General features: G+C 37.8%; 1 protein-coding gene across 5 annotated transcripts in view; it reads left to right on the top strand.

Moving 5' to 3' along the window:
- Nucleotides 1–1,330: 1,330 nt before the first annotated feature.
- Nucleotides 1,331–22,258, top strand: part of LOC121360698 (aminopeptidase O (putative)) — a 184,104-nt gene continuing 163,176 nt past the window's right edge. For 3 of the 5 annotated variants that reach the window (XR_005956244.1, XM_041480743.1, XM_041480745.1), the window contains exons 1-4: nt 1,334–1,450; nt 7,805–7,859; nt 9,528–10,463; nt 17,574–17,740. Coding sequence is in view for 4 of the 5 variants with exons in the window: in XM_041480743.1 (XP_041336677.1) it covers nt 9,676–10,463; nt 17,574–17,740 (955 nt within the window). In the remaining variant the exon portion in view is untranslated. Of the gene's footprint in view, nt 1,451–7,804; nt 7,860–9,527; nt 10,464–17,573; nt 17,741–22,258 lie in introns of all 5 variants that reach the window. The other 2 variants (XM_041480746.1, XM_041480744.1) reach the window with 2 other exon arrangements.

Below are 22,258 nucleotides of genomic sequence, written 5' to 3'. Positions count from 1 at the left end.
GTAATCCAAGGATAACAGCAATTGCTTGATGGAAGAGAAATTTGTTTGCTATTTCTGCTGGTTAGCAAGGATCTGAATCCAAATTTCCCACCATCCTTGAAAATGCCCTAGAAAATGCAACTGGAAGTTCTGGGAGAGACTCCCAATTTTTGCTGTCAGTGGTTTTTCCATGTTGCATAAGTAATTAAATGTTCATGGGGCTGTTTCAGTTCTCAAAATCACTGGAAATGTTTAATGTGTCTTCATTTTACTAGCAGGAGTAACAGAACAATTTCCCACTGCGGTGCATCCTTGGAACATGCACCCACCCAACCCTGTCACACGGAATCAGCTAACCAGTGATTAACTGCTTCAAGAGCTTAATCATTCATTGCCAATCTAAATGACTGAATTAAGTGTCTAATCACACATATGATGTAAAAATAAATGCTTTTATTTTTTTATTATTTATGCTCTAAGCAGAGGCTACTGGGATTTTGGCTGCCTGCAGATCAGTCACATGGCCCCACCTCAGTGCGCAAACAAAAAGTGTGCGTCTCCATGTGGATATTTCAATGCGCCCACCAGAGCTGGTACAAATGGCTGGGCAATCCCAACACTGAACATCACCACCAGCGGCTGCACCAGTACAATTCCTGCCCTCGCCCTCCCCGGCCCCCACATCCAGGGAGAGGGACATTCACAGAATCACGAAATAGGGTTGGAAGGGACCTCTGGAAATGATCCAGTCCAACCCCCCCACCCAGGTAGGGTCACTTACAGCAGGTCACATAGGAACACATCCATGTGGGTTTTGAGTATTTCCAGAAAGGGAAACCCTCCATCTCCTGCACAACCTGTTCCAGTGTTCACCTTCAATTTAGAAGAAATTCTTCCTTATGTTGAAGTGAATTTTTTTTATGTTTACGGCCACTGTTGCCATTGCTTATGATCTCTTCCTGTTGCTCCTTGTCTCTCTTTTACTGAGGAGCCCAGAACTGGACACAGCACTCCAGATGCGGCCTCACGAGGGCCGAGCAGACGGACAGCACCACCTCCCTCAACCTTCTACACCCCTCCCGACGCCCCGCAGGATACCCTCAGCCCTCCTGGCCACACGGGCACTGCCGGCTGATGGGCAACTTGTCATATCCACCAAATCAGCCTCTAGCTGGGGAGGCGAGGCCAGCTCTGCTGACAGCAGACGCCTTACGCTCGGCGGCGCGCACCGGGCGGGCGAAGGGCGCGCTGGCGGGGCGGGCCCGGGCGGATGAGCTCATCCGCGGGCGCCGCGGCCGCGCCGTAGCGGCGGGGAGGTGAAGCCGGCGCGCCGCCGGGCGCGGGTGGGTGGCGGCAACGACGGCAGCAGCAGCTCGGGCGCCTGGCGGGGCCGGGCGGGGGACGGCGTGTCCCTGTGTGTCCCCGCACACGCCCCGGGAGCCGGCGCGCAGGCGGGGCAGTGGCCGCCGCTGTAAGTGTTCCTTCCTTGTCCGTCGCCCCTCCGGCCCCGTGCTTCCCGCCGGGTCCCGCCGCGCTCGGCAGCCCGGGCCGGCGTCCCTGTCCCGCGGCGCTTCCCGCCGCTCCGCCACGCCTCGTGCGAGGGAGGCGCTGCTGGAAGTGACAAAATTTACCGTCCCTGCCTTTCCTTACAAACTAAATGGCCGCGCCCAGACAGCAGTGCAGGGGGCGGAATGCGAAGCAGTAGGGAGTGTGCGGCCGGCCATCGGTGCTGTCCTTTTTCACGCAGCTTGGGTCGATGGCCTTCTTGTGGGCTGCTGAAAGAACTTTAAACGTGGATGTGTCCGACCCTCTCAAATCTGTTCCACTCGTTGTCCTCTTTACAGTGGAAACATGTAGGTACCCTGTCTTAATGAGTGGTGGCCTGTAATTCATCTGAGGATCTCAGCTTAGTTGTATGCTAGGTCCTTTACTCAGGATAATGGTTATATTGCAGAGATCTAGTTAAATGGCTGAGATGGCTTGCCAAGGTCAACATTGGAAAGACTTTTTCTGATGCCAGCCTTAAATATTTCGTTCTTTCACTTTGTAGGTATTATTCATTAACTACAGCTGCATTGAGTTGAAAACAGTCATTCTGTTTCAGCGCAGATTTTATTTGGGTGATTCCTGTGTATGTATGAATATCGTCAGACATGCATGCCCCATGTCCTGAATGTCAGTCACACACAACCTTTCCTTTTGTATTTTGAGTGGAAATGAAATCCAAGGTAGTTCCTCTTTAATGCTGTTCTGCATCTCTATAGAATCACTCACTTTGGAGGGACCACTGAAGATTATCTAGTCCCTGCTCAAGCAGGGTTACGTATAGCAAATTACCCAGGCCCATGTCCACCTTGAAATAATTTTGTAAAATAAAAACTGGAAAATTCTGTCCTTACACAAGTGTTGGTCATGGGGTTTGTTTTGTTTTTGTGGGGTTGTTGTTATTTTGTTATTTAATTTTGGTCGGGGCTTTTTTTGTTTTGTTTTTGGTTTTCTGGTTTTTTTGGGGGTTTTGGGTTTTTTTGTTTGTTTGTTTTTTTTTTTTTTTTTTTTTTTTTTTGGTTTTTTTTTTTTTTTTTTTGTTTTGGTTTTTGTTGTTGTTGTTTCGTTGGTTTTTTTGGCTGTGGGTTTTCTTAATAAAGTAATGGTAAATTTGGAGGCTGAAAATTGTAAAACGCATATTTGATCTCTCTTTAAGTATTTGGTCATTACTGTAATACAAATAATTGTCAATGAAGTAAAGATGGGTTAAGGGTAATATCAGGATACTCTTCCTAGCTCCTTTACAGTTGTAAGTTATGCTTCTTTTTCATTCTTGCGTGTTTTTCTTTGGGAATTAGTGTTTTGGGGGCAGAAGAGGACTTCTTTTTTTTTTTTTTTTCCTTTTTTTTTTTTTTTTTGTATTTCTCTTCTTATTTAAGCTGGACGATGGAGTTTTCTTTCTTGGCTTGTCATTTCAGCTCATAGACATAAATTTCCCTTGTTGCTAACTTGCTGTTGTAGCTGGTAAAGAAGGTCTTCCATTATACTCATTATTCCTGTGGTTTTCAGACTTAAAAGGAGATTTCTGGAACGGTACCAATTGTTTTATCAAGGGATATCAGTGATTGAATTAATTTTCACATCAAAGCCTCATTACAAAATGTTTTTCTTGTGACGCAGAGTGAGGTCTGTAAGGTCTCTTCTGTGGATTGTTTTATAGTAGTTTAACATGAGTAAATGTTTCTGTTAGTTTGTTTAAGCCTTACTTTTCATCTATAGAACCCATTCTTGCCTCTAAAAAGGCTTAAGATCTCTTAGGTATTTGTCTTACGTGTTTGTGGGGAAAAAGAGTTTGTAATTACCAAAAATAATTATACATATTCCTTTGTATTTAAAGAGTAAAATTATTGTTGATGCTAGTGGTCAAAACTGAGTTCTTAGTAAGATCTTACTGTCTTATATTGTGTGGAAAATGTATAAACCTGGATTTGGAAGAAGCTGCCTTGAAAGCAGTTTAAAGGGCATTAGTTATAAACATCTTCTGATTATTTAAGAGAATGTTTATCCAAAAGGCACTTCTTTCTCATTTTTAAGTTTCTTTAAGTAGAGAGCATTATAGCCTTAATTCTAACACCTGTTTGTTGAAAGCAATTGAATTAGCTTTTTTGTACAGATGAAGAAAATCATGCTTAGCTGAAGGTAAAGAGAGTCCAAACATGGCTTTATTTTCCTTGTATAAAAAAGTGGTGTTTAAACGTGTCTGAATATTGGCCAGCGCCATGTAGGGAAAGTCTGTGTCACTGAAATTCTTCTACACCTTTTGAAGAATACTGTGAGTGCATAACACAATCAAGTTCTCTGTGCTTCAGAGATCCTTGTTTGTGGATCAGGATTTCAGCTTACATTACCAGCTCAGGTGCATGTGCCAGGCAGGCTATGTGCTCGAGTGGCTGTGCATGGAAATAGCTATCTCTGCTGTCTGTTGATCAAAGCAGATGATTCCGGCAGGATCTTCAAACAGGCTTAGCATAAACTGGTAGCATTCTTCTGACCATCCTTAGTTTGCTAGAAAATTACATTTGCCTAAATTTCTATGGAGTTACTTAAAGGGACTCGTATTTTGGGGAATGAGTTTGTGTGAGGTGTGAAAAACAGAAAAGCTGAGATAGAAATAGGCACCATCTTAGGGAGTGATGCCTGTTACTTGTGTCAGCATTTGTGTGTTACTCTGTGTGACTCTGATTTTGCACAATAAATAATAGTGGTGTGGTTTGTAAGGCATTAACCGGTTTATGTGTTCAAATATTTGCAACAACTCCATACTGGGAGTTTTCCAGGGCTTGATAGATACCAGCTACAGAAATGTAACTGCTTGGATTCATTGGAGACTTGATCTTCTACTGTACGGCCCTCTTTTCATTCATTTTTGCTTTATCAGATTTTGGAAATGCATGAAAAATGACAGCTGCAGTTGTGCTCTGAAACAAGACGTATTTTGTGTATGCTTCATGTTTGACATATGCCCTCATGACAAGATGCAGGACTGTCTTAGGCAGCTGTCTTTGTGCTTGCCTTTCACAGTTGTGTAAGCCATGACAGTGTCACATGTAAGACAGTCCCTCGCTGGCTGGTGTAGCAGGAGTGCAGTGAAATTAGTCGTGTGCTTAGAAAGGGAGTAGATAATTCAGTACATTCTTGACAGTGCATTTCTAGCTCCTGACACTATATTATGAAGTCGTCTCTAATGACCATGCATCTTCTGCTTTTCAGGGTGGCTTTGTTTGGGTTTTTTTTTTTTAGGTTTGTAAGCCTTTCACTTGCTTCCACCTAGTAGTGCCTCTGATGGACATTTCAGCAAGTTCAGAGGCTTTTGTAATTTTCTTATCTGGATTATTACTGTTAGAGTGGAGTTAGACTGGAGTAGTTAGCTATTAGATTTAAAATAAGAGCTTCTTGGGTTAATGAAATATCAATATCAGATATCATAACTGATCACTCTAATTTTTAATGTGATGTTTACAAGTTTAACTACACTCCTTTGTGTAATAGTTCTCCTCCTCCCCTTCCCTTTCAATTGGTACACCAACTGAAATGTGTATTCAGCTGTCCCTGGGTTGATTTTTTTTCCTCAGCTTTCACTGAACAGAATTATATTTTGAAGTTCTTCCCTATCTCTTTATTTCCTTTTTGCTTTTAACTTTAAAACCTGAGAGTAGGAGTTACAGTGTATTGCCTATCAAAAATAAATTTCCCCCCCCCCCCCCCCCCCCCCCCCCATCCTGATTTTAGGAAGCTTAATCTTGTCTACTTTGCAACTGTGTTTTATGTTGCCTGGAAACTTTTTTCCTCATATTTGCTTTCAGAGACCTGTGTTTCTAATTCAGGCTGATGCTTTTTGTATTGAGTGGAAAACAATGTTATACAAATATAATTCCCCAAAGGATCATATCACTTGTGTTGCCCATTCTTCGTGTCTTTTATGCAATTCTATTATTGTGCTGCTGATCAAGTTTGACTCTACTAATGTTGGCCACCATCTGCTGTTATTGTTTATTCTTTTGGGAGCATCTGTCTTCTAAAATATTAAAACGTAAAATGAAATAATCAGCTTTCCCTGTAATTTTATTACTTTTATTACTTACAAAATGTATTTACAAAGTACATTTAATAGGAAAGATCCATTGAATTTAAGGTCTATCTTTAAAATATACTAGTAATTTTTTTACATCTCTTTGTGTGAAAGAAATATGACATGAAACACTGTTTATGACATGATCACCAGGACTTTGTAGCAGCATTACAATTTCTAATTTGCTTTTTTCCATGCCTGGAGTTCAGCTAGTGAACCTCTTTTGCTAATGTTGAAATGCATTAATTGCATAGAAATGAAAACCAGATACTCATATTATGGGCATAATGTAGCAAAAAATATTACAGAAGACAATGTCGAATAAGAGACGTATTTCAAAAGAAATGTCAAAAAATGTCTCTTTGATGCCAGTACCTTGATATATGTGTAAGATAGTGAACAACTTATTGTACCAAATTCAAAGAATATTTCTCAGAACAGCATATTTATGAAGCAGTAGTGAAAGATGTACTGTTTGCATACACAAAGCTCAAATATGTACAGAGAGCTTTCAAGGTGTACAGTAAGGTTTTTGCTTCAGAAGGTGAGGTAACATGTTTCCTGTAATATATCAACACCATGATTAGAGTTTGTTCTCTTAACCTATGAAGGAAAAATGAAAAGAAATACAGAATGAATGACAAATGCTAGACTGAATTATTTATACGATTGTACACAGTTTGGGAGTTAAGTTTTTTACACTCCATCTCAGTCTATTTAATTTGTCACAAAAAATGTAGGAAATAATTCTTCCTTTGTAGGAAATAATCCTTCATTTGTTTACCTAGGCTTGACTTGCAGATTTGTATTGCATTGCAGCTCCTGTTGATTTTGCCTAGGATTTTGATAGGCTGTATTTTAGTACCAGTAGTACTACCGGTATTTTACTACCAGCAGTAGTAATCGTGTTGGAGGGATAATAATCCTATGATTTATTTACAATTTTTGGGAAGACTTGTTTGAAGAAAAGACACCATGAAGTTATATTTATTCAAATGCAGGTGGAATCAAATGGTAAATAAAATCATTATTTACAGCCTGTTCAGTTAAACCCCCCCAAGTTATCACGTATTTATGAAGAGACATCACAGTCTATACAAAGAAGAGAAGGGGGTTTACATATTTGATAAGGTTGCTACCTTATCAAAGCTACCTTTTTCCCTCTCACCAGTCCCTAGTACCTGTCATTACAACTTTTGTCTTTTATGAGTGCACACACACTTTCTCTGTATATCATCTCAGTGGTTTGGTCATGTTAGACCAATGAGGGACAGTTTATGTGTAGATGCTAAATTTCAAACAAAGGATCAGGATGTTGTTTTACAACATCATTGAACTAGCATTACTGATTGAAAGCAAATGTACAGATACCTAGACTTCAAACAAATGTAACAAAATATGTACATATAAATAATTTTTTCCTGTTCAGTTACGTGTTCTGAGAATGGTCCTTTAAAAATTTTGTGAAAAAGTTCATTATCTTTTAACTCTGATACTGCATTTTGTTGTAATTTTTGTCCTCTTTTGCTGGAGTGCATCCTTCCTTTACCTTTTTTTTTTTTTTTTTGCTTGCATGTTTTTTTCACTTGGCTTTATTTCAGGTTTGCTTTAATGTGATTCCTGTGTTGTTTCATTGCTACAAAGGTTGTGTGCATGGTCGTTCAGTATCCTTATCTTTTACTTTTTCCTTGATAATAAAAGGCTGTCTATTTTAGTGTCCTCTGTCTATTTCAGCATTCAAATAAACAGTTCATTCCTGTATTTTCTTCTTGAATAAAATTGGTAATTTCCCAAGGTGGTTGAGGTCAATATTTGATAAGCCAACTAGAGATTGAAGGAGAAGTAGATACCCATTTTGTCTGGGACACAAGCGTTTGTCCATGTCATAAATGAAATAATAAATGAATAAATGAATGTCATAAAATTAGCAGTGCTGTTCATGACAATGACAGAGAACGCTGTTTCCTGGGAGTATATTTTGGTATACTTGTACTTAACATTGTATATTTCTGTTCTTATTCTTTGTTTTCTCATTCCCTTTTCATTTAGTGTTTCTGTTCAGTAACACAACAAAGCATCTCTACAGAATACAAAAACCAATCTATTTTTTAGAAAATTATCTCGGTGTAATGCCTTGGAATGCATGGAGGATAGTTGTATTTACAAGACAGCATAGATTTTTTTGCTTGTCTTTTTTTCATGCCCCTCTAGGGAGAGACTGCCTACATTTGCTGTACACACCCAGTCAGGACCTGGAATATAGCAGGTAATCTTCCCTAATTGCCTTATCCCAAGGCTGGCCTCTCCTCCCTACAATTGTGTGCATAGGATAGTACTCACGTTTTATAAAATTTGTCAGTATTATATTATAAATATTTGCAAATTAAAAATGTGTTTGTGCAAAACAGAGTTTGAGTATTAGTTAAGTGTTGGGTTTTTCCCTACCAAGTCACTCTATTTCTTTAATCTATCACCAACAATTACTTGACCTGCTAGCAGTCAAGAGGTTTTGGTAGTCAGAAAAAAATGCAGGTAATGTCAGGTTCAGTCCACAGCATTACACACAGACATCATAGATGCATTGCTTATGTTGCCTGAATTTACTGAGCTATTTCAGTGAAAGAACCTTCTGATGTGAGCTTGTTGCCTCGGTATGCTTGCAGAAGTACTGAAAGATTGTTAAAAATTCGAAGTAAAGTTTTTCTCAGCTTGCCATGAAAGACAGCCCTGAAAGAGCTGTGTCTGACAGCTAGAAAGCCACTGAGGTAGGGAGATAGGTGCTATGTTTTTGTGCTTTGTGTGAAACTAGTTGAGGGAACTATATGGTCAGTTTCTTGCCCTGAGCCTTTCATGTAATGGTAGTAGCTTGATAGCGTGCCCTGGATTCCTACAAAAAAAGATATAGCAAGTGTTTGGGGAGTCTGAGTTCTCCTCTGTGATGAATTTGAGAACTATATTAAAATTGGCTTTGGCTAGTGAAGTCTGTGATGAAGTGTAAAATGGTGAAATGGATTGTGCATGTCACAATGGAATATCTGTTCTCTTAAGGCAGTTAGAAACAGGCCTGGCTGCATATGTCACTGAAATGCTAGGGAGAGAACTGTCTGTATTTCATCCTCTGATATATATTCCTCATCTAGAAAGCTAATAGAAACAACTTAAGTGGGCTAAAACTGCATGACTTTGGCTCAATGGTCATAGCAAAACAGAGAATCCATGTCCATTCAACTTTGTTATGAATTTCTGCCTATTGCTGCAGCAAATGGTGCATTTTAGTATTTTTGTGCCTTTATAGGGATTTACATATTTTCCAGTGAAAAGACTTTGTTTTCTGTAAGGCGCTATTCTGAGTGTTATGAGTTTCCAGCTACAAAAATGTAATTATATACCTCAGATATTTAAGATTTTAAAACACTTCATGAGCAATCTCAAAGGAATACTTGGAATGCAGTCCTTGTAAATTGGCTCATTTTCTTGTAAGTGCTGATATGAGAGTGGTTGTAATATGGAAAGTATATTAAACTGTGGGCAAGCATTGTATATAGGAATTTATTACTCTAAACATTTAAGACCTGTAAGGTGATTTAGACTTGTTATTTAAAATCACAGCAGAAATATATCACTATCTTTTTGATACTTTTGGTTGTTTCTATTGATTTACAGAAGCTGTCTAGAAATACTTTCATTTGAGTTCTTCTTTGAAAGAACAATTCAAATGAAAGTATTTGAGTTTTTATGTGAAAAATACAGCCGCTGGTCCTTGACAGAAAATCCTGAAGCAAGCAGATGCCATTCTAGCCTGATGCCATTGTGTGGAGATACAATCACCCTTTAGCAGTACTACTGTAATAAAGGCAGCTGGACTTTAAATAGATTTAGAATCGGTGCATTTCAGAAATGGTTGTGAGATGATTTTTTTTTTTTTTCTTTTTAGAGTTCAAGAAGCAGATAAACTACAATTTCAATATTTTAATCTTACTCAAAATTATTTTTAGCACTTGGAGACTAAATGTTCTCCTTCTGGAGTCATCATATGTCAGAACTGTCCAAGGCCTTGTAAAACTGTTGCCCAATAGGTGAACATGGAGACACAGCTAGACCCCATGAAGGATGATTTGCCTTTAATGGCAAACACTAGCTACATGCTTGTAAAGCACTATGTATTGGACTTGGATGTGGATTTTAAAAGTAAAGTTATTGAAGGCAGCATAGTTTTGTTCTTTGAGACTGGGAGCCAGTACAGGAAAACCAGCAGTGCTGGCAAAGAATGCTGCCCATCACAGTTTGATGAAACCTGTAAAATGGGGGCATCTGAACCCTGCCACATTCCTATGACAAATGTTAAAACGGAATGTAATGATTTTGCTGACAGTGGTAAAGAGGAAGCTACTTCTGATGAAAATAGTAACCATAGCAACAATGAACAGGCTTCTGGGATTTCTGGTTCAAAGGACTGCTGTGACATAGAGGATCATGAAAACAAGGATTTTCTGCTGGTATTGGATTGCTGTGATTTATCTGTGCTAAAGGTTGAAGAGGTAGATGTTGCTGCTGTGTCAGGCATTGAAATATTTACAAGGTCTGCCAAGCCAACTGGTGTTTCAAAGGAGCTGGAAAATCTCAGGAATCGGATTGTACATGAACTTGTGACTTTACCTGCAGATCGCTGGAAGGAACAGCTATACTATTTTACTCACTGTAGCCAGGCACCTGGCTGTGGGGAGCTTCTGTTTAGTACTGGCACCTGGAGCTTGGAGATAAGGAAATCAGGAATTCAGACTCCAGCGGACTTTCCTCATGCAATAAGAATATGGTACAAAACCAAGCCAGAGGGAAGATCTGTTACATGGACTACAGACCAGAGTGGCAGGTATGTAACTGTTTGCTGAAAGCTTTGTATGCAATGAATTTAAATAGGTGCAAAAATGGAGAATCATAAAATTGCTGAGCAACTATGAAGATGATGACTACACTGTTCCACGGTTTTAATTTCATCTTTGGTTTGATTCCTTTTGTTGTCCTGTAGAAGAACAGACAATCTCTCTGCTTGTGAAACCCTAATGGACTTGAAGATCACAGGCCTGTCTTAGTGATTGTGTTTGCTCTTTTTGAGTGGGAGTAAATAACTTGTGTGTATTTCAATAAGTGTGTGCAGGGAATGGGGAATTGTCATTTAGGGAAAGAAAAGGTATGAATGACAGGTTACTTCGTGCTCTTTTTGCTTCCTGGCTTACGCAGCATAAAGTTCAATATACATAACATTTAATAGAATTACTTTACAATTAGTCCTTTATCAATATTGTAATCAGCTTAGAAATACAGTCTTTTCCTGTTTAGTCCCTCATAATCAGCTTTCAAAGTCTTCTTCATCTATAATGTTAAGAACATTGATGATAGCAAATGAACTGCAAACTGAAAGAAGAATTGGCATTATATTTAGTGTTAGTGAAAAGGACATGGTATTGTACTGGAATCTTCAATATAAGTCTTTTATAGAAGGGAAACTACAATATACTCTTGACTTTTACAACAGTAATTGTTTTATTGGAATGTTGAAAGGTGGATTTTAATGGCTATTATTTCTTTCTGATGTCTAAAAAGCAGGAACAAAGTTGGAAGATAAGGAACAAATGTGACCTAATTAAATACATGCTTTTCTTTCCTAGTCAAGAGATAAATGGTTGCCTTTTATTTCAGTTATATTAATATAAATTAAGTATTTTCACTAGCATCTGTGTTGGTGAGGAAAATGAGGCCTTTTGATTGTAGTTGTGGTGCTTAGGGAATTCTGCTACTAATCTGTAAGCACCATCAAGTCAGCGAAATGTCTCAGTCGTGTTCATTATTTCTTTCCCTTCCTTTTCTCACTCCTTGAGGAGTTATTTTTGGTATGAGTTTAGGAAATTTAACTTGATATATTACCCTTATATCTGAAAATTCTGAATTTTGACTGCATAAGAAGGTAGAGCATTTGCCCATGATCACATGTCTATGTCCACCTGCCTGAATAACTAGTGTTAGGCTGGTATAGGACTCCTCTCTGTGGTTTGAACATTTGAATGTTTCTTTTAAGCATCTAAATCATGAACAGTTTTGACTCTTTATAAGCCTTTCACTGCAAAACATTGTTTTTACTTTAGTGACATTTCATGGCAGTTGTACACTAATGGATGGAATTTTATGGATCAGTAATGGAGCAGAAAAAGCAGGCTTGACATGGATCCAGCAGTTTGATGGTATAAAATAGTACAAACTGATTTATTATCAGGCCTGTGTAGGCTATTCCAAAACCTAATGCCTGTCAGAAAATAAGTTTTCATAGCATAATCATTAGAATATTTCTTGGTATCTTTTTAAAATCAAATTCTATATGTGATGAGCTCATAAACATAGTGGTAAATCTCATATTGCCATAGGAGGATTCTTCAGATTGTTCCAAATTATGTATCTAGTGCTTTTTTTTTTTTTTTCAGATGTCAAATTGTTTGCCAAAGGAGTCTATACTGTGGTTCCAACCCTGAGAAAAGTAAATAACAAAGTACACACATTGTGTAACCACTTCCAATGTTTCCTGTAATTTAACACTAGTACAATGTTTTGAAATTTAGCCTATGCACAATTTTATCAAGAGCTCCACTTTATTTGTTTTAAAGAATGATGTATTATAATACACAAAAAGACACAACTGAAACAAAGCTTTGTGAGATGAGTTTAGGCAAGATCAGATATGTAACTACAAACATGTTATCACAGCAGGACACACTTCTGTTTTTAGTAGAGGAACTGAACACATGGAATTTCAGCATTTCCCTGTCCAAGTTTTTTAGGCCAAACAAAAAAAGCAATGACAGAGCTGACTTGTGCTAATGGAAGGAGGGAAGGAGAGAAAGTATAAAGGTATGACCAGGGCGCCTACCAAAATACACTTGTTGAAAGGGACACTTTTGACCTCTCTAAACTGGTTCCTTCCATCACTGGTGTGATGACACAGGTGTGTGTACAGCTGGGTCATAAGGCATATTAGGGAAGTAATCTAATTGAAAGTAAGTAGAGGCAGGAAGAGAATAGAAGGGAATAAGATGTGTTTGGAAAATACTGATGAGGTCGATTTGGAAGGTGGAGTTATTTACTACAAATTATAAAATGTGTCATGAAAATAGATGTTTGGTTTTTCGGTGGTATGAGTTAGCATTGTTCTGTGCTCTTGGGAACTGGAAATGCAGGAAGGGAATAAAGAATTTGGTTTTCTTCATGGGCAAGGTTTGGTAGAGTAAGGTAGTCCAGAACCATGGTAGGTCACCATGGACCAAATCCTAAGAGGATCTCCTCAGCTGTGGGGAATCTCTACTGTTATTTTGTTTATTTTGTTCCCAGTAATAGGAACATGGGAATATAAATATTTGACGAATTAATGAAGTATTTTGAAGTTTGTTGGATTATTCATGTGATATGCAATGACTTCTAAAGACTGACAAATTATATTAATAAAATGGAAAAGTAAAACAAAGAAAAATAAATCACAAAAAAACCCCAAAAAGCACAAACAAACAAAAAACCCCATGCAAACAAACAAACAACAACAACAAAAAAACCCAAACAAACAAACAAAAAAAAAAACCAACAAAAAACCAAAGCAAATAAAAAAAGTAGGCAAACCCTGAGTACAAAGTAAATGGATTTGATATACCTGAAATGTGGAAGGCAGCAAGCCAATATTTGTATAAAATACAAATTCTGTCCTGTGAATTAGTTGTCATAACTTAAAGGAAGGCGGTGAGAAACATGGGTATTACTGACTGGTGTCTTTTTCAACAGTAGAACGTAAACAAGAATACCTGGTCTAGTGGAATCTGATGACAGTCACTGGAAACTTGCAGATACGTAAATTGATAGGGCAGAGTAAAAAGTTCTTGTCATTTAGATGCCAGGAAGTCCTGCTGCTTCAACAATGTAATCTGGAGAAAGGAACAGAATTTCCTTTTGCAGGAATAGGGAATGTAATTTTTCAAATACGAGAAAGGGGTAGAGTTTCTGAGCTGGGCATTTTCCTTGACAAAGCTTCAGACATTAGGCAAAGCAGGTTGACATGGGTGAGCCTTAGAATATGTTTCAGGTGTTTTATGGCAGGCATCTCAAGACCTGCAGATTCCTGTTTAGAGAACAGATTATCAACTGAACATTTATTATTAGCTTGAAGATCGTGTTAATTCATTATTATAATGGATAGGCTTACATGGGAGAGGGAGATCTCCCAAGAGCTGGTTTGAACTGATTTTGCTGAGTTGTAAAGATATGTGGACTACTGATGAGTTACAATTGCATTAATCAAATCTTCATCAGGGAGATTACTGAACAACAGACAGTCTCTGGTCTCTTCTTGGGGCAAAACCAGACATTACCACAACTAGTACTTGATTTCTCCAGTAGTCTGGATGGCTGTTTGCTTGGGAATATTTATCCATTTTTCTCATGGTCTTCTTTTTAGTTAGGACAACTGATTCAGAGGACATAATTTAATTTTTTTACAAATATTTGTTTCTTGCCTTCTACATTTCCAGGAATATCAAATCCATTCATTTTGTACTCAGGGTTTGCCTACTTTTTTGTTTATTTTTATTTTTTGTTTACTTGTCATAAAGTTGTCCAGAGGAGTGACCAGAAATGTCACTCCTGTGTTTTGTGATTGTTTTGTGGATGCTTGTTCTTCCAGTGTTACAAATAACTCAATAAATATTCTGAGTTCTCTGCTTACCTTTTGCTGCATGAAATTTCCTTAATTCTTGAAACCTATCATGGCAAAGGTTATGGTTGGCAAAAATATTACATAAGTAGATTATTTGAGTATTACAAGATCATGAAAAGTTAACTGGGGTGGAAAGGATAGAAAGAGGAAAGGTAGTAGAAAGAGGAAAGGAACTGTGAAGTTTCTTGCTAGGAGAGGTAGAGATAAATTATTAAAAAAGGGCAAATACGTGTATCAATTGACAAACAGAGACTAAACCGAATTATTTTTCTTTGCTGCTCTGTCATGTGCTTAGATTGGCTGTTTTTTTCCCCATGGTCAAATGAAGAAACTGATTGATACCAGAATAAGAATTATATTTCTGGTCCTCTTGTGTGCTGAAATTGTGCCGCCTGACCCCAAACAAAGACTGTTGTCAGCTGCAGTGGATATCCTAAAGTAACACTCCATGATTACCAATACTTTAAAAAGAAATTACCACTGTAAAAGAGGTACAACAAATATCTAAATAAAGGCTGACGTAATTGTTCTTCTGATAGTTTCCTTAAAAAATTTAGAACTTGTCTATTTCATTACTGTTTTTTTTTAGCAGACTGACATAATTGGGTATGTTTAGGAGAATAATGAAGTTAATAAATATCCCTGGTAAAAATTGTATTAGAATGGGTGAGGAGTGGAAAGAAGAACACTTCTACTTCTGAAGAACAGATTATGTACGTGACCAGTCTTTCTCCACTTATCTAACTCACTTTCTACTTGGGCTTTTATGGTAGAGACTTGTGACCTTCCTCTGTGTGTATATTTTGGCATTAAAATGTCTTAGGGGAAAAAAAAAACAAAAACTACTGGACTAGGAGGCTTAGAACTGGAGCTACTGGACTAGGAGGCTTAGAACTGGAGCTACTGGACTAGGAGGCCTGTGGGAGCAGCTTGAGTGCTAGCACTTAACATATCTGTTCACTGAGTTTCATTTTCCCCATCTGCAAAATGGTGTTGACATTATCTGTAAAATCCCTTATGGTCTGTAGGTAAAGGCGCTCTCTGAGAGCAGGGGACATAAATGTTCTTGGTAGCATCTATTCTTTGTAATATTTATATTGTATTTGAGACAGCATTATAACATTTAGTTTAGCACTGTTCTGCCAGCCAGTTTTCTCTATCATTGTGTCATTTCTCTGTACAGAATATGAAGATCACCTATACTGCTTGTAAGAGTGGATTGCACCAATGGCACCTGGCAAAACAGCCTTTACAGTCCATGGCAAATCATTAGGAAAATGTGTGTAGCAGCAGTCATTAATCCCACCTTTCCTTTTTCCTTTCCATGCCTTCCCAGCACTTATATGTTTTAGGGTAAATAATAATCCCAGTAGCTCTTGACTAACATTACTAGGGGGAAGCAGGTCTTCCTGGAAGGTGAAAAAACAGGTTCTTCTTTTTTCCTGTGAACTCACTGCCATGCACTCTTTGTTTTTATGGGAGAAAAGCCAATTATTCTATGTGTATCAGATAGTTTACAGATTCAGTTTTAGGAGTTTAATTCTAACTAAGTAAATTAAAAGTCCATGCATATTAGTGGTCTGTTGCATTTAGCTGTACATTATGTTTTACTATTTAAGAAATAACCACTTGGCATTCTCTCCACTGCAGTTACCTGGACTTTACTCAATGTCTAGGTCCTACTCTATTTACTCTGGTACATGATGGGGGAAGTTAGACTATTTACTTTTCCTGCCTGTGTGCATTAACAGTAAGACCTACTTAAACTGCAGCTTTCATCTCTGTTTTGCTGGAAGATCAACTGGCCTGCAGTAGTTAAGCCACAATGATTCAAAAGTGCCAAGACAGCTCTGGGTGTGCCAATAACACAGATAGCAATGACAAGAGGGAAAAAATATCTTCAGAATAGATTTAATCTGTGACTTTCAGTATTTCCAAGTTCTTTCTCTCTGTATAGTTTGAAGTTGGCTTTAGAGAAGGAATAATTTGAAAGGAAAAGCAGTTTGGAGGGGAGTAAATAAAATGCTAAGATCTTAGCCATTGCAAAGTTGTTTTGCCCTAACAATTTGTCTCCTGGTTTCTGAAGTGTTTTGATAACTTTTCAATTCAAGTGATGAAAGATACGGATCAGAATATTTTTAGCCTCAAGCGTTCACAAAATAGTGTATTTTGCTCCCATAATATTTAGCTTTAAATATTGTAGGTTTTAAAAGTTCAGTGTAATGAAGTAATAATTTCAGGACTTTCTTTATTTTACTGGAGAAACCTATTGATTGTTGTTTTTAATATAATTTATAATTGAAAAATTAGCTTTTTTTTTCCTTAAGATAAGTGGTGGTGTTATGCACGTAATAGGAATTTAGATAGTACTGCAAAATGGAACAAAATAAGTAAAGCAAGAATCATTAAGTTCATCCACCAGCAATAGCAAGTTAGAAGGAGCTAATGAAAGGCCTTGTTACCTTCCCAGCTGTAGCTAAATGGTTAATAAGAAATTTACTGTCATGAAATATTGCAGCTGAAGTTGGAAACGGGTAGTAGACTGAGAGATTCAGCTGGGGAGAGATTTAGAGTAACTGCAAAAAGAGCAGTGCTACAAGGAAGATTGTTATGTAGGAAGAAAGAAGGAGGCTAAAGCTAACAGGATAGAAATTAATTATTATATGCCCTGTGGCTGCAATTCCCAAAGACACGTGAGCTAGGGTGCACTACCTTTAAGATTAAATGTAAAAATGCCAGGATTTATTGAGGCTTGGACTAAGGAAGACTCAAAACTAGATCTACTTCTGATTTTGCATGAGCCTCCAGGCTGCTAATCCAGGAGACTGGATTCATGATAGTGAAAACACTACTGGAATGATAGCAGGGAGGTGTCACAGATGTTGGTGAAGCCCTGCAATGGCATAGTCAGAAGATACTCAGAAGCCTTCTTTGACCTTATGGGTGCAACTGGAAGCTGTTTTATGGGGCTGGAAGACTCATGCAAAAACAGGAGAGGGAAATGACTGGAGTTAGTCTTTTCCAGTTTGAAGGTATTATAGTAATCTTGCTTTTCTTACCTTAAATGGCTTAGATTGTACTTTCATTAGTTCATGTCATACAGGTTTGGAGCTTGCAGAGCTGAAGTTAAAGAAAGAAACCACCTCAGTACAACAGCATCTTTGAATTTTTTATGTAGAATTTAATTCATTCTTTCTTATTGTCATTCCAACGTCAATCTCTTTTCTTTCCATCTAGGCCATGTGTTTACACAATGGGATCACCAATAAACAACAGAGCCCTCTTTCCATGCCAAGAACCACCCATTGCCTTGTCAACATGGCAAGCCTCAGTTCGAACAGCTGCAGGATTTGTTGTGTTAATGAGTGGTGAAAACTCAGCAGAACCAGTCCAGCTTCGAGCAGGTGAAATACATTTTTCAAGACAAATTATTTTCCATACTTTTATAATTAGAAATTGAGCTTGGTAAATAAGTGATCTGTGAAAGAATGAAGTTCCTAACTTTAATAACAATTCCATGTCTGTCTGTAATCTCCGTGTCAATCTCTGTGGAAAAGTTACCTGCTCAAGGCCTCAGGATACTTCATAAGTATTCGAAGTATCTACATTTCTGCATTTCACGGTGTTGCTTTTTTTCTCCCTCTGTATTTCCAAACCTAGATTTAATTTTTCATAAATTTGCTTTATTTTGATCATAGTGTACACAAGTTTTGTAGATTCAAACCTTATCAGGCTCTCAACAACTTCAGGCCTTGGTAGATAACTGTCTTTCAGTTTTAGTTCTCCAGTCTGAGTGTAGTTCAGTATGTGATTTGAAGCAGCCATAGTGCCATATGTGTTGCCTTGAATACATGGAATATCAGGTCAGTGCCCCGAAAATCTGATCTCCATGGTGGTTTTTTGCATCTTTTTCAACAGTAAGCAAAAAAGGATTTCTTCTGTGTTGGTTATACTTTATTGCCTAAACTTCTTTCTGCACAGAGAAGGAAGTTTTTAAGGCTTGTGTAAGTTCTACATATAATGAAGTGAATCTTATTCTCATGAGTTTTGATATAATCTGTCAAACTGGGTCAGTATTTTCTAGTGTGAGTAGTTCTGATGAGACATAGCATGTAAGATAAAGTTAGAATTAAGCTTTTCTGGGGAAAAATATCTTCCATTCTCCTTTAAATAGGCAGGTTTATTCTTGAGTGGAAAAAAAGAAGAGAAAGTCTTGATTTGAGGATCATCAGTTAATCCATTTTCATGGAATTGTCTGGTTATATTTGGCCATATATGGGGCCTCTTTCAAGGCTTGTCTCTGCTCTGAAATATGGAAAACTGCCATGATGAGCTGCTCAGTTCCCTTGGAGAATAATACTTTCCTGTCTCAGCATCAAGAAAGCAAAGGTACTGACTTCAGACTAGGATAACAGTTTTTCCATCAGTGTTTAACTAGTTTAATGAGAGACCCTCATTTTCTTGCTTACATACAGCTGGAAATGAAAAACCAGGAAGCTGTTTGGAATTGTGAAAATTTACAAAACTAATACAGATGCAAAAAGGTAAAGGAGTAATATTCTGAGGAATGTTTTAAAATCCAAGTAAACCCAATATTTGAGTGCTAATCAGAAGCCTTGGATAAATTCTCAATGAATTTAGGAATACAAATTCATGAGTTTAATTAATAGAACCCCTAAGAGTTAAAAAGCTTGAAATGTTCTGTTGTATTAAATAACTTGTCCACATAGATCCTGTTGTTTGGCAGTTCTGGAAGGTATATGAAATGTATCCAGTTTAAAATTTGGTCTTTAAACAACAGAAAGCCTTCCAGGGTAGTTTCAATTTAAATAAGTTTGCCAAGTTGTTTACATACAGTATGTATACTATTGCTGTGCCAAATATTTATACTATCAAACATAACTGGCAGAATAATAAAATCTATTTTTAAAAAATGCAATTTGTTGGAAAGAATTAGCATTTTGGTAAGCAGTTGTGAATAAATTTATTTTGAATAGAATTACAAGTTAGCTGAATTTTTTTTCCTTTAAGAGTCATATTTAAATCCAGTGTACAGGCAGACAGTAAGAGAACATCAAGCAAAGCTGATTCCTTCAAGCTTTTAGAGATCTGCATTCTGCTTCACAGACATACATCTCTACATGTACAGATGCAGTAATCCAGTGCATAGGTGGGCTAGGTGTACTCTTATATGCAGATTCCTCATTTACCACTTGTATTTGCAGGTTTTGGCAAGAGTCTGTTTCCTCCCAATGTGCCATTTTTGCATTCTGCCTCCTACAAAACTGTGGCTGATCGTCATTTGAAATAGAGGGAGCCCACGTTTATTTAAAAATAGTGATAGAATACTTACACAAATAGAAACGGTAACTATTTGAGTATGACCAAAAGTGCTTCAAATACCTTGCATTCTTTATGGACTACTTAGAGAAGTTGATCAGAAAAATGCAATTAATAATGCCCTTTGGGAGAAAGCTTGATGGGGAGGGAGCGTTACATATGTGTGTAATGTGAGCCATTTAAACATTAGATTTTTTTTCTCTACATTTGTCAGTTTTACTTTCCTTCAGCATGTTACTATAACACATATAAGCTGCGAATACATTTAGTCACAAACATCTTTTTATTTGTTCTATTCATATTCAGTAGATATTAAGTGTGAAACAGACTGGCTCGCTTTTTGTGTGGTTACTCTACTACTGTGTAACCCCTGATCTTGTTTTGACACCTGCACTGTAAGTGAGGAGTACACTGGTACTGAGAAAAAATAGAGTTCTAGAAGGGCCACTGCTCCTGTGATGTAGTTAGCAGCAACAGTTGTCTTTGCTTGTGCTCCTCGCTTTCCACAAGGCAAAACAAAAGAGTGCAGTACTTGTGTTGGCTGATCTCCAGCATGTATCAGGGTCTACAGCGTGGTAGTTGAGAGCTTGTCACACGCTACTCATCCCTGTGACTCAGTGCTGAACTAATGCTCTGGCATGAATGTGAGGGAGCTCTGAGGGGAGTTCTGGTTTTCAGATGAGGTCAAAAAATCCCTACAAGTCACAAAGAGTTTCTGAAAGCTGGAGCATTCTTAATCCTGGTGGCTCCAGCCAGAGAGTAGTTTTTACATAACTACTTATTTAGCTGCATGTTTATATATTAGCACTAGCTCTTATCTTGAATGCCTGTTGCTGTGTGGGGCTATTTCTCCTTTTCCATAGAGGTAGTTGAACTTTGTGGGTTTTAGTAAATAGTAAACATCAGGTGTGTTTTGTTGTGTTTGTGTTAGTGCACACTATTTGACAAAAAATATACTGCTAAGTAAAAATGTTCATAATGTACTTGCATCTGGCATTAGCAGATAGAGCTTTGGCATTTTTTTCAGTTATAATGAACTCTACAAGACTCAAACAATTTTAGTGATTTCAAAGATAGCTGAATGCATTAAAAATTCTAGGAAGTAATTACATCATTCATCATTATTATTTCAAGTAGGAGAAATAAACGATCTTTAAATTGTTCTTTTGCACAATTATAAATAGATTAAAATTTCCTGTTCTTGTTAAACATTTGCATGGAAAGTTTTTCACTTTTAACTCATAGAATAGCTGATTGTTGGTGCATGATTAGTGCAGTTATGACACAATAAATTTGCTTTGCAGAACTGAAAAAATAATTTTTTTCAGAATTACAGGTAGGGAAAATAACAAAATGTTTTGAATATATTATACTTTCCTAAAAGAATTATGCGTAGGAATCAAGTTGTTTTAAAATTACCTTACAAGTACAAGGACTGAGGTGATCTATTTCTATTTTCCCATGGACTAATCCCAGCCCAACCGCTTGTTTTTCCTAATGTGTACTCACTCAGTCTGAAGATGGTTTTATGGTACAAAATGCTGTGTTTGGTAAAGAAAGCCACGTTTCAGCTGCGCTGTTTTCTGTTATCCTAGAGATGGAGCTGTCTCCAAGGCTGACGCTGAAAAGCACAATGCAGCCAGAGGATGGGGACAGCAGCAAAAAGGAGTTGAATTAAGCTTGTGATCCCAATCTATGTGCTGAGATAGATCAGAGGATACAGATGAAGGAAAACAAAACAAATCCCACTGACGTGAAGACAGTGTAAGGAAGGAAGTGAAGTTATGGGAGAGGTCAGGCTGGGAGACAATCTTACCAGTAGTGAGAGAAGACATAAGGTCAGTAAGTTAGTTAAGCTGTCTTTGAGACAGTGCTTCATGGTTCTCTCCAGAGAGAACTTCTGCCAGCAAAAAGACCTTTTCAGTCACTAATCACTAAATACACTGTTTTCCAACTTGAAGGATTCTATGGTTCTATAGGGAGAACTCACTTGTCATGGCCATGCGTGTGGTTTCAGTCAACAACTGTAGGATAAATATATAGGTATTCTACACAATTCTTGAATATGAATGCAGAAGGCATCAAAAAGCACTGCAGGAATTGGACTGAGCCCTGTGTAGATATACAGAGACATTATAAAACTTGGATCTTTCTCTGGGAGGATGCATAGTTCACATAATTTCTAAAATCCTTGCAAAGTAAAGTTGGTACCTTCACTCTTTTTGCATCGGGTCAGCTGTAAATGTTCTGTTCCTTGCTAATTTGTATAGATTTCTGAATGCAGTACATGCTGTTCTTCTCTCTGGACTGCTAATCTGATTGCCATGCCATTTAGACATTCTGTTCAAGCTCTTTGTGGAGTGTTTTTTAGAAAAAAAAACCCTCTTGCTTGTTCTAGCCTGTCTTACTAAACTTGTTTCTCACTGTAACCCTCTCTGATCTCTACCTAGTACAGGCCAACACCCTTTCCTTTTAGACAATCTCACAGTTGTGAGAGCCTTCTCCTTTATACCTTGTGCCATTTGGAACAGTTTCCTGTGACTGCTTTTTGACTTCTGTGCTTTTTTCAGAACATAGTTGAA

The sequence above is a fragment of the Pyrgilauda ruficollis genome, unplaced genomic scaffold (assembly GCF_017590135.1).
Source record: "Pyrgilauda ruficollis isolate IOZ18807 unplaced genomic scaffold, ASM1759013v1 scaffold53, whole genome shotgun sequence".
Classification (NCBI taxonomy): Eukaryota; Metazoa; Chordata; class Aves; order Passeriformes; family Passeridae; genus Pyrgilauda; species Pyrgilauda ruficollis.
This window is presented reverse-complemented; position numbering and strand designations above follow the sequence as displayed.